The 12,154-nt window shown below is 39.0% G+C and overlaps 1 protein-coding gene across 2 annotated transcripts in view; it reads right to left on the bottom strand.

Annotated features, from left to right (window-relative positions):
• The window catches only part of LOC125486102 (transmembrane and death domain protein 1-like), a 17,199-nt gene extending 6,012 nt beyond the window's left edge, over positions 1–11,187 (bottom strand). The window contains exons 1-4 of one of the 2 annotated variants that reach the window (XM_048612254.1): positions 10,986–11,187; positions 9,628–9,716; positions 4,270–4,446; positions 2,479–2,598 (exon numbers count right to left, since the gene is read on the bottom strand). In XM_048612254.1, the coding sequence (XP_048468211.1) occupies positions 2,479–2,598; positions 4,270–4,446; positions 9,628–9,716; positions 10,986–11,077 (478 nt within the window). In that variant the 5' untranslated portion in view covers positions 11,078–11,187. The remainder of the gene's footprint in view (positions 1–2,478; positions 2,599–4,269; positions 4,447–9,627; positions 9,717–10,985) is intronic. The other variant, XM_048612255.1, reaches the window with a different exon arrangement.
• Positions 11,188–12,154: the final 967 nt, after the last annotated feature.

Raw genomic sequence — 12,154 nt, 5'->3', positions numbered from 1 at the left:
AACTGAAACAGAGAAAATTCTACTATATGTGTTTGCACTTAGATTTAAAGAGATACATTCATATGAGGATTAATTGATTGATCCCATGCTTCCAAAGGAGAATGACATCAAAGTGTGCAGGTTGAAACAGGGCACTAATGGTGTGGCAGTAATTCACTGACCTGCTCTCCCTGGAGAATGAAATCACTGAATTTGTCCTATCAAGTGAAGCAATCTAATTCCATGTTTTAAAATTTGGAACTACTCCATCATGCTAATGCACCAATACATAAGGATATTAAAATTAGGCAAGATAATCTAGAAGGATAAATATTCTGATTGTAGTGCATTGCTTTTAGTCAGGCATTGGCTTATTTACATGTAATTTGAATTGAACAGGAGCCTGAGCATTGGTTATGTGCCATGAAAGACAAATGCTTATCTCTTGAAACTTAGATTTTCTTTTGAAGAATGTCTGCTGACACCAAACATCAATCAACAAATTCCAACTGTGCATGCAATCTCCAACTTTTTTTTAATGTGCATGTGCACACACGTGCAACATAAAACCAATTTTTAACTATTTAAAAATATACTTTAAGTAGTCACCCATACATTTCTTTTTTTCATTTTTACGTGGTTGACTGATGCTTAACACTAACTGGGGCTTTCCTCAAGGAAAATCATTACCCATGCTAATTTCAACAAATGTGCCTCCTCAGCAAAGAGAAGGGTTTTAAGTTGTCCTGTATCCCCTGAGTGATCAAAAGGATGCATTAATAAGTTCGGTGAGTGAATTGTTTAGAAAGTAACACCTGCTCTATCACCCAAGCCACCCAGCAAAACAATCAGAAGTACTGGGGATATGTCTAGAAAACCAATACTTAGGACTTATACAAAAAATAAAATACTGTAGCTGCTGAAAATCTGGAACAAAACAGAAAATTGCTGGAGAAAATCAGCAGGTCTGGTAGCATCTGTGGAAAGAGAAATAGAGTCAATGTTTTGAGTTTGCTGTACGGACTCAAAATGTCTGTTTTTCTACAGCTGCTGCTGAATAGTTAGGATTCACCATACGTAACCCAAAAGTATTTATTTTTAAGTCAAATTTTCACCAAAACGTATGCAGCAATTCATTACAGAAATCGCTGGAAAAGCACACCAGGTCTAGCAGCAGCTGTGGTAAGAAATCAGAGCTAACATTTTGGGTTGAGTCACCCTTCCATAGAACTGAGTTTGGACAAACTCCACGCTGACAGTCACCCTGATGGTGGAATTGAACTCAGGTCCCTGGTGGTGTGAGGCAAGAGTGCTAACCATGGAGCCACCATGCCACCATAAATGAACTGAACACTCGTCTACTTAGCTGACACCCTACTGTCTCATTCACTTGGTACATTATTCTCTTACACATCTTACTACCCATCCACTTAGCATCCTATCTACCCAATCCTCAGCCTGCCACGTTACGCCCTCATCCATCTGGCTGCATCCCTATCTCCCCCCTGACCCCATCTGTCATCTGACCCCCACACTCACCTTACATACTTACCTTTTCACAGTAGCTGTCAAAACAGTTGGCTTTGCTGTTGACATTTAAACAGGCATTGGCACACTTACTGTTCTAAATATGGTTTTAACAATGATCTTCTCAGCTGTTAGCTTTGAGGATCCGAGGAATAATCACTGCTTTTCCATAATAAGAGATTCTTGCTCAGGAATTTTCAGAGGAAATGTGACGTCATCATCATAGAGTCCCCTTTCGTCCAACCAGTCCAAGCCAACCATGTTCCCAAACTAAATTAATCCCACCTGCCTGCCCTTGGCCCATATCCCTCCAAACCTTTCTATTCATGAACTTATCCAAATGCCTTTTAAATGTTGTAACTGCATCCACCACTGGAGTTCATTCCACACACAAACCACTCTCTATGTCAAAAAAAAGTCTTGTGTCCTTTTTAAATCTTTCTTCTCTTACCTTAAAAATATGCTCCCAGTTTTGAACTCCCCCACCTTAAGGAAAAGATCCTTGCTATTCACCTTATCTATGCCCCTCATGAGTTTATAAACCTCAATAAAGTCGCCCCTCAACATACTACACTCCAGTGTAAACTTAGGTACTTTTTTCTTGTTTGAAATAGGGTTTCTAATCCTGATCTGTATTTCTATATAGATATGCCCAAGTCAGAAGAAGTGGGGTAACATATAGTGAAAAATACCGATTTGATTTATTCATCTTGATTCTATCATTTCAGAAACTTTCATAATATATCACAAAGTTGGCATCTTTTTAGTTTTAAGAATCAAAAAGAACCAAATTACTTTCTATCACTATGAAATCGGATTATCAGATCACTTCTGATGAAGAGTCAACAAAATAGAAATGTTAACTCTGTTTTTATCCCATAGATGTTGCCAGGCCTGCTGGGTTGCTCCTGAAATTTTGTTTTTTTGTATCAAATCAGTGTATTCATTAAAGCCCAATAAGGAGGAGAATACCTTTATCAACGTCTTCCCGACCAATCTGTCTCAGTGCTCGAGACAGTCGATCCCAGTACATGCTGTCACCTTCATTCTTCAACCAGTCAATCAGAATTTCAGTACAGTCTTCAATATTAACTGGAAAATAGTGATAAATAAATAATGGAGAAAGGAAAAGAAAATGTGTTTTACTATCTTAAAGTTTGCATTTCGTATTTTAGAAACATTTCTTTACAGATAAGATTTTTTTCTTGTTGGTGGCAATATTGCCACTTCATTGTCTGTAGAGAGCAGTTTTGGGTGTGCAGTGATGTACAATGGACAACCTAATTCCTGCCATTACACACCCGCTGTTGTTAGTCACTAACAGTCCCCATTAACAACTATTCACCCTCCCAGCCTGATCGTTAGCAACTCCTTTGTCTGTCCAACTGTCGTTCTCTCACTTTGGGCTCTATCCTATCGTTTACTCCCTAGCCCACCCACCTCCCGATTTTCTGCATATAAACTGATGTGTTCCCAGCCACCATCAGTTCTGAGGAAGGATCACCGGACCCGAAACGTTAACTCTGTTTTCTCCTTCACAGATGCTGCCAGACCTGCTGAGCTTTTCCAGCAACTTTGTTTTTGTTCCTAGTTCAGCCTGTTCCTGAACACTTTGGAATGAAATGGCGTGAGACTGCCTCCAGCAAGACATAATGCAACTCAGAAAAATGTGCAAAATAATATCAGTGTGATGTGAAACCATTGAATAAACACAGGACCTCCCTGCCACTTTACAAATTTATTGTAGTCTTCTTATTATAATAGGAAATCAAAGTCACTCCCATAGGTTCTATTCAAATATTACAAAATTCCCACGTGAGAAATGGAGCTCTGTGCTTATGCTTACATGTAGACACAGATCTCTCCTTGTAGGTGTTATATGAAATTGTACAGGTCTGAAAGGGTTAATACTAAGAAGTACCTTAAACATCAGCCACAATCAGGATGTCCGACAGACATGGTAGGATCATGAAGTAGTAAGGCCTACCCTCCAGTTCCAGTTCTTTGCAACAATGTCTATCATACCAGTGTAACTTGTACTCAGTCACTAATATGCAATAAGTTCCTTCTTGTTTAAAACAAGAACTTCCTTGCATTAGACTAGACAAGATTCTCTTTCCTGAAAAGAGGACGATGGCAACAAACCTACTGCATGCTGAACAATAACGTCATCCCATTATGGTCAGTGGTGAGAATTGCTCATATAACAGATTGAGATTTGCAGCCAGGTTGAATCTAGGTTATAAATCTGGTTTGCTTTGCTGCACACAGCTACTTACTTCAGATTAATCTTGCAGTATCACTGTGGCCTAGTCAATATAGCAAACCTTGGATGTTCAAGGAGAATTGTCACATCATTAGTTTTTGTCAGAGTATGTTAAGCAGGCATAACTTATTAAACCACAGCTTTCTTTCAACCTGCAGGGTTGAACTTGATTCTCAAGGAGCAATTTTAAACCTCCTCAATTGGTGGGAAATAAACTGGAAACTGTTAACATGGCTCCATTTTGCACCATTCAGATGGTTTTAGGCCTCTCTGGGACAAAGAGGGAGTAGGTAGTGCCCTCCACCCACTACCTGCCCAAATTATTGCCCTCTGGCCAATAGCTACCCAAAGTCCACACTGGCTATTCAACCTTAGACTAGTCAAAGCTTGATTATTTCACAATTCAGGTTTTGATTACAACAGGATGAACATATTTTAGGTAATGCTTGATCATACACAATGTACTATTATCAGGACAGTTAGGTCGGTTTACCTACTGATTTCTCTGCGTTTCCGGGTCTTGAATAAATTGTCATTTTCCTCTGACATTTGGTCAATTTCCTTCATAATGTCTTTCTCAGGGTGGGTAAGCTTTTTGTGAAGAAGGTCACATTCAACAGAGGTGAGCAGTTCTGATATTCGAGTCATTTGGTGAATTCCTATGTCATCAGCAGCTAAAAGAACAGAATTGTATATTTCCATTAATTAATGAAAGAGAGAACCGATATCCAGCTTTTAAGAATACTTTTGGTGCATACAAAGTATGCCATGGGTAGCAGTATAAAGTGATAAACTTCATTCCAAATTGAGCTAAGCGAATAACTGTTTATGAATTAGAAATGATGAAATGAAAACAAAAAAATGTTTCAATAATTTCAAAGTTCTGTATAGGGATTAAAATATTTTCAAGACTACCAGACCATCTGCACAGTTAATAAAATAAAGTATTGCTTTGGCAGCACAAGCTGAGTGTCCTGGTTTCTTGTCATGTATATTTACATCAAATTATTACTTTAAATACTGAAAGATAAAGTCACACCTGATCATAGGCCTGCTCTCTCATTAGAGAGATATGATTGGTTGTGTTGAACCTGAAACCTACCATGCCTCACGTGAGGTGAGGTTGAGAAGGAAAGTCTTTCATGGTGACCTCAGCTGGTGTGGGAATTAAACTCATGCTGTTTGTGTTATTTTGCATCAGAGACTGGCTGTAGAGCTAACTGAGCTAACCACCAACTCTGTCATTAAGTGTTATTCTTTAAATAATAAGATTTAGGTGGCATCACACATAAACATGTTGATGAAGAAGGCATTTGGCATGCTTGCCTTCATTGGTCAGAGCACTGAGTATAGGAGTTGGAATGTCATGTTGTGGCTGTACAGGATACTGGTGAGGCCACTTTTGGAGTAGTGGTCACCCTGTTAGAGGAAGAATACTATTAAAATAGAAAAGTGCAGAAACGATTCACAAGGATGTTACTGAAATTAGAGAGTTTGTGTTAAAGGAGAGGCTGGAAAGGTTCGGACTTTTTTTCCCTAGAACATAGGATGTTGTGGGGTGACTTTAAAGAGGTATATAAAATCATGACGGGAATAGATAAAGCGAACACCAAAGGCCTTCACTTTAGGGTAGGAAATTCAAAACAGAAGGGCATCATTTTAAGGTGAGAGGGGAAAAATTTAAAAGGGATCTGAGAGGCAACCTTTTCCCACAAAGGGTGGTGCATATATTGAATGAGATGCCAGAGAAAGTGATAGCTTCAGGTGCAGTTACAACGTTTAAAAGATGTTTGGACAGGTTCATGCATAGGAAAGGTTTAAAGGGATATAGGCCAAATGCAGTTTATTTTGGAAAACCTGGTTGGCATGGACTAGTTGGACCAAAGGGTCTGTTTCCGTGCCGTATGATTCTATGACCCTATACCTAAGTGTTACCTGACATAGTTATCTTGGACTGAGTTCTTTAACCCTCAGTCTTCACAGCAGGTGGTGCTATGGTACATTTGCACTTGAGATCTTGCAGTTCCTGTCTCCAAGGTGGGCACTTTTTATGTCCTGCTTGAGGCCTGCACAACATTAGTGTCTCCCTTTAACACAGGCACCCGCCAGCACCATGACCTACTGCATCAGTCAGTTTGAGCCATTCAGACTCTCGGGGCTGAATTTTCCCATTTACAGTTAAAGTGTTTTTACAAATAATGTTCTTGGAGCTTGATCCATCATGCATGGAGTGACTTTTCTCATGCAATCTTTCACTGTTCACTTCAGTTATTTGCATTCGAGCTCTTGGGTACCTTCCTTTGGTGAGTTATATGATTGGACAGATGGAAGCACTTGACACTGTGGGACCTTCTGGATTTCATGCATTGACACCATATTTGAAGTTCAGTGATATACCACTTCAGACTCTACAAGCCAAGGACTTGTCTTCACACTGTGTTGCTTGAGGCTCAACTTCCAGGGCACGCTCTAAAGGAAAGGGAAATCTGTTCCCCACTTCAAAGGCAGCGACCTGGAGATCTTTGAGGATAGAATGATGGAGAGGATGGCCATCTATTTCCAGCTGACTGGCAAAGGACGCCAGACCAGCAGATCCAGCCAGCGTGGGCACAAATTGCAGCCCGGGTCAGTGCTGTGTCCTGAGTGAAGCAGGACCCCCAGCAGTACCAGGCAAATCTCAATATTTTGCTGCATTCTGCAGGGTAACTGTCAACATCTTTCTGCTACCTCGCACGCACAAGGCCATCACTGACTCTAATGCAGCCATCGCACATGCATTTCATTAAAGCTCATGGACCAGAACTTTCAATATTGCATACATCATTTCCACTCCATGTCCTCCTAAACTATAAACCATTCCTGCCCTCCTGGGATACCTCATCACCTCTCCTGCTTATGCATCACCATGAACTGCTCTTCCATTCACTTCCATTATTCTATCATAATTGGAAAAAAACTTGTCCCACCCCCTGAACTGATGTCTCAGCAAGACTGTGACTGACCTAACTCAAATCAACCATTGGAATGCACTTGTCCTGCAGGACTGACCATTGACCAATCCCTGAACTGCAAGGATATGGAGTTCAAGACTAGATACTTAACTGAGCATGACCAACAACCTCAAATGGAATCAGACAAATCAGATTGTGGCATAACTCCCTGAAAGAATATGGAGTCTCTTCACTCCACTAAGGACTGCGCTCCTTTGCCTTTCATACTTGACAATTTGTTTGATTTTGTTTTCCATTCTTACCACATTTTCCCATATTGCTTCTCATGCTGCAGCAGAGAGCATCCACCCCCGAGTTTTGTTCCTTCTCCAGTCCCCTGCTTCCAACTCAAAAACAAATAAGGGATTCTTCATTTAATGTATGGAATGTAATGTCTTGTTTCTTGCAAAGACAAGCTACAGTCCTGGCAGTGAATGGGAATGTCTTAAGATGTCAATTAGACTGCATTTTGGTAGGGCAAATCAGGGCAGGACTTATAAACTTATTGATAAGCTCATGGGCAGTGTTGCCGAACAAAAAGACTTTGGGATACAGGTTCATTGTTCCTTGAAAGCAGAGTCACAGGTAGACAAGATAGTGAAGAAAGCATTTGGTATGCTTGTCTTTATTGGTCAGTGCATTGAGTATAGGAATTGTGAGGTCATGTTGCATCCTGTATAGGACATTGGTTAGGCCACTTTTGGAATACTGCATTCAATTATGGTCTTTCTGCTTTAGGAAAGATGTTGTGAAATTTGAAAGGGTTCAGGAAAGATTTACAAGAATGTTGCCAGGGTTGGAGGGTTTGAGCTATAGGGAGAGGCTGAATAGGCTGGGGCTATTTTCCCTGGAGCTTTGGAGGCTGAGGGCTGACCTTACAGAAGTTTATAAAATCATGAGAGATGTTGATAGGGTGAATAGTCAAGGCCTTTTCCCCAGGGTAGGGGAATCCAAAACTAGAGAGCCTAAGTATATGGTGAGAGGAGAAAGATATAAAAGGGAACAGTGGGACAAGCTTTTTTCACATGAAGGATGGATGTGCATGGAATAAACTGCCAGAGGAGATGATGGAGACTGGTGCAAGTACAATATTAAGAGGCATCTGGATGGATAAATTAATAGTAAGGGTTTACAGGGATGTTGGCCAAATGCTGGCAAATTAGACTAGATTAGCGTAGAATGTCTGGTCGGCATGGATGAGTTGGACTGAAGGGTCTGTTTCTGTGCTGTACATCTCTATGACTGGATAAAGAAATTTCACGAGGAGATAGAATTCTTTAAAGGTTTCTTCACTCGAGTACCCTTATATTTAAATAGCAAAAAAGTTCTTCTATTCAAATATTGGTTTGTTACTTTAAATATTCCAGTGAAAACCAAAGATATTTGCTCCTGAAATGCCTTGGAACTGGAGTTTACAACAATGATAACAATATAACAGTAGAAGGTGCAAACCAAAAATTTTCCTTGCAATAGGTTTTAAATATTGGGGAGTTGTGAAATATTTGAATGAGATTTTCTTCCTCCTTCTAAAATGTAGAGTTTATTTCATGTGCCTCCTTGGCCCCAGAATTATTCTGTGAGATATTTGTGTACAGGTGTTAGTATTGACATTAATTTGTGCAAATAAAATGCCTCTGGAAAACAGCCAAGAGAAAAGAAAAATACATTAATTGTTAAATGCTTATCTGCTAATACTCCACATTATAATTTAAGGCTTCTTAATTTGCAACGGAACTCAGATTGTCCTGTAACACATATACAATTCTAAAAGCTTTTTGTGAACCTTAACATTAATATTTTGTGATATTGTTTATTAAACATGCTAATAAACTAGAGAAACTAAGGTAGTTTTCTGAGTTCATGTAGTCCACCATTGATGCATAGGTTTGTCCTGTGGTTTTTATGTCCTCATCTAACAACTTGGGTTCAATATAGAATAGTCAAGGAGGAGGCAAGGTCAAGAACTGTTTTCAGGTTATTCTTCTTTACAGCACTTTTTGTTACATGTTATGACTAAATACTACAATACATGCCATTCATACTTGGCTCTAATCTTACTCTTACATTGTCAAAATAATTCTATCACCTAATGCATCTCTGCATGTGTTTCACTCTTCCTAGCTCTAACTAACTCCTCTCAAACTGTGATCCAAAACTGCATGCAGCTATCAAGAGAGTGAAAAGGAAGATTAATTATTTTGTTTATTACATTGTTCATTGAAGGCAATTTCAATTTTGTTTTTTTAAAACTTGCAGGGACAAAGGAAGATTGAGGAAGGTAAGGAGTTTCAAATTTCTAAATTTCAGGGAAAGAATTATTTGAAACAGGGTATTGTGTGAGGTGATATTATTTTAGCTGATTTTTGCCTTTGTTAAAATCCGTGCTGGCACTGTTTTCGACACATCTTCATTTGGTTACACCTATTTTATGTCTATCTTACTCCCTCTCCCTCTCTTTCAAATCACAATTGACCATTGATTACAGCAATCAGAATGTTTAAACAATAGCATGAGCTGTGCAACGTTAAGAAATCAGAAACAACATTCTGATGGAGTGTTGCCAATGGTTTCAAAACACCACAGCAACTAATGACAGTTTATTACAGAATTCACAATGCCCATTTTGTTTTGGTATGTATAGTTTCTTTCAAACACATAAACTTAGCAGTTCCACTAATCAGCACATTCAATGTCTGCCCTGTGCACACTGTGAGAAACGTTATTTTGCCTTAAGCATTTGTACTTATGAAAGATACAAACATGGTCAATCTTTATCATTTGGATCAGATACAAGTTATTGGTCACTCATTGATCTTATTTTATGATATAATATCAGAGCTTAACAAAAGTAAATTTTCGTCTAACCTGTGTCCTCTCCTGAGCATGTACTGATACAGAAAAATAATATCGATAGTCCTCTTGCAAGTCTCATCTTGTGTGTGAGCACAAAATTTCTGTCAAAGTTTAGGTTTAAACATATACATTGGAATTTAGAATCAAACAACTTTGCAATCGGAATCCAACTAATAATACTCCTGGGTCCTAATGCCCGCTCACTGAAATATGAATGAACCAAGGGGAAAATAAACCAACATCTAATTTTCTAACAAAGAAAGGATATTGGATGGCAGAGAACATTGATTTGTTGACGGACTTGCCTTAAATTGATACCTACTGGTTTACATGCAAATTTTATTTGGGCAGTTGGAGTAAGCTCCTTAATGTTGGCTGGTGTGGTGAATGAAAGTAGAAATGGGGTACTTACTCATATAGAAGGTATTAAAGGCAATGGGCCAAGTGTTAGAAATGAAATTAGAATAGTTAGGTTTCTGCTTTTTCACTAGCACAAACTTGATGAACCAAAGGGCCTCTTTTTATGCTAAAGATCTCTCTGATTGATGATATTGTGGAAGGTTTGGCTTTGCTATTAGTTTTTATGGATGAAATTTACCTGAAAGATGTTCTGTAGGACACCTATGATGCACAATCAGACTTTGGTAAGTTTCAGAAAGTTCAGTCATTCCATGGGGGAATATATCATTAACTTCAACTGACTGCATAAAAGATTGTAGAATTTTGAGAATTTTTATTCAGTATTCATATTTAAATTCTGAAGTCAGATGACATCAGGTTATAGTCCAACCAGATTATTTGAAATCACAAGCTTTTGGAGCACAGCGCCTTCATCAGGTGAAGTGTGAGAAGGATTTATAGACAGAGAGATCAAAAGATAATACAACTGGTGTGAATGGAGTGTCAAATAATAAGTTTCTGCAGGTGACTAAGAGTGTTAGACAGTGTATGTAAAGTGTCAACAACTGAAAAACAAAGGGATGAACTATAATCCATTTAAATAAGGCAGAAAGTTAATTACAAAATATTAAAATTAAGGTAGTACTGGAGATAAACTAAATGACTGGAATAACATGATAGGTATAAGAATCACATGTCAAGAATCTAATCAAGTAATAAGTAATTTCCAAAACTGTGCAAACTAATTAAGGTAGAGAGAACATAACAATTTATCAAGGTGATGGTGTCAAAACAGGACAGTAAGGAAGATTTTACAGATACAGAACAGTGTAGCGGGGTCACATGTAGTGCAACATGAACCCAAGATCATGGTTGATGCTGTCCTCATGGGTAGGAAATTTGGCCATCAGTTTCTGCTCAGTGATTCTGTGTTGTGGTGTACCTCGAAGTCTGCCTTGGAGGACGCTTACCTGAAGATCGGAAGCTGAATGTCCTTGATCGCTGGAGTGTTCCCTAACTGGGAGGGAACATTCTTGTATAGTGATTGTTGTGCAGTGTCCATTCATCCATTGCCATAGCATCCGCATGGTCTCGCCAACATACCATGCCTCAGGGCATCCTTGCCTGCAGCGTATGAGATGGACAACATTGGTTGAGTCACATGACTATCTGCTGTGTACGTGGTGGGTTGTGTTCCCACATGTGATGGTAGTGTCCATGTCGATGATCTGACATGTCTTGCAGAGGTTACCATGGAAGGGATGTGTGGTGTTGTGGTCAATGTTGTCCTGAGGGTGGTGACTCTGTGGAACTCATTGCTGTGACGGCTGTGGAGGACAAGGAATTGAGTGCATTTAGGACAGTAAAAGGATTAAGATTAGTAAAAGGATTAAGATTACTGGGAGAAGGAGGCAGGTGAATGGGGTTGAGAAACATATCAGCCATGTCAAACAATGGAACAGACTCAATGGGATGAATGGCCTAATTCTGCTTCTATATCATATGGTCTAATAGTCTAAAGGTGTCCAGTGTTAATATCTCATTCTTTTAATGACTGAACTCATTTGTGTTTTATGATATGTTCTTAGCATACTTGCTATTACACCACATAGAAACTAAATGTTAGAGGATAATTCCTTTAAAAGTGAGCTCCCAGACATGTAAACCAATATTAAACAATTCATAAATAAACCTGTACCATTATGCAGGAGAATACTTCTTAGCAGGGAGATGTGTAGCTTTAGAAAGCAATCATGTGTAAAACCTTCCATATGTACAATAAACACACCAACGTTTTTGCTTAGGAAATACGAAGTTATTATGGGCCATAATGGTGCTCGTACAGCATTCAGGGAATGGAATGTGACATGGAAAATTGTCAGGCATTCATGAAAGATAGCCACTCTAAGACAACATCAGGACTGTGGTGGTTGATTGTGATAAGTGACTGTGAGAAAGAGGTGTAGATCTTGTTACAAGGATTATGAATGGGCTCCTGATAAGAGAAATAGATGAAGTGAGGAAATCCACTTCAAGAATTAAACCTGCTGTCTGAATTAATTTTCTCAACCTAACCCGAATATCTGGAATCCATTTAATTTCAGAAGATTTTCACTGTGATATTTCCTTCAGAGCAATT

Source organism: Rhincodon typus, chromosome 25, assembly GCF_021869965.1.
Source record: "Rhincodon typus isolate 14 chromosome 25, sRhiTyp1.1, whole genome shotgun sequence".
NCBI classification, from domain to species: Eukaryota; Metazoa; Chordata; class Chondrichthyes; order Orectolobiformes; family Rhincodontidae; genus Rhincodon; species Rhincodon typus.
This window is presented reverse-complemented; position numbering and strand designations above follow the sequence as displayed.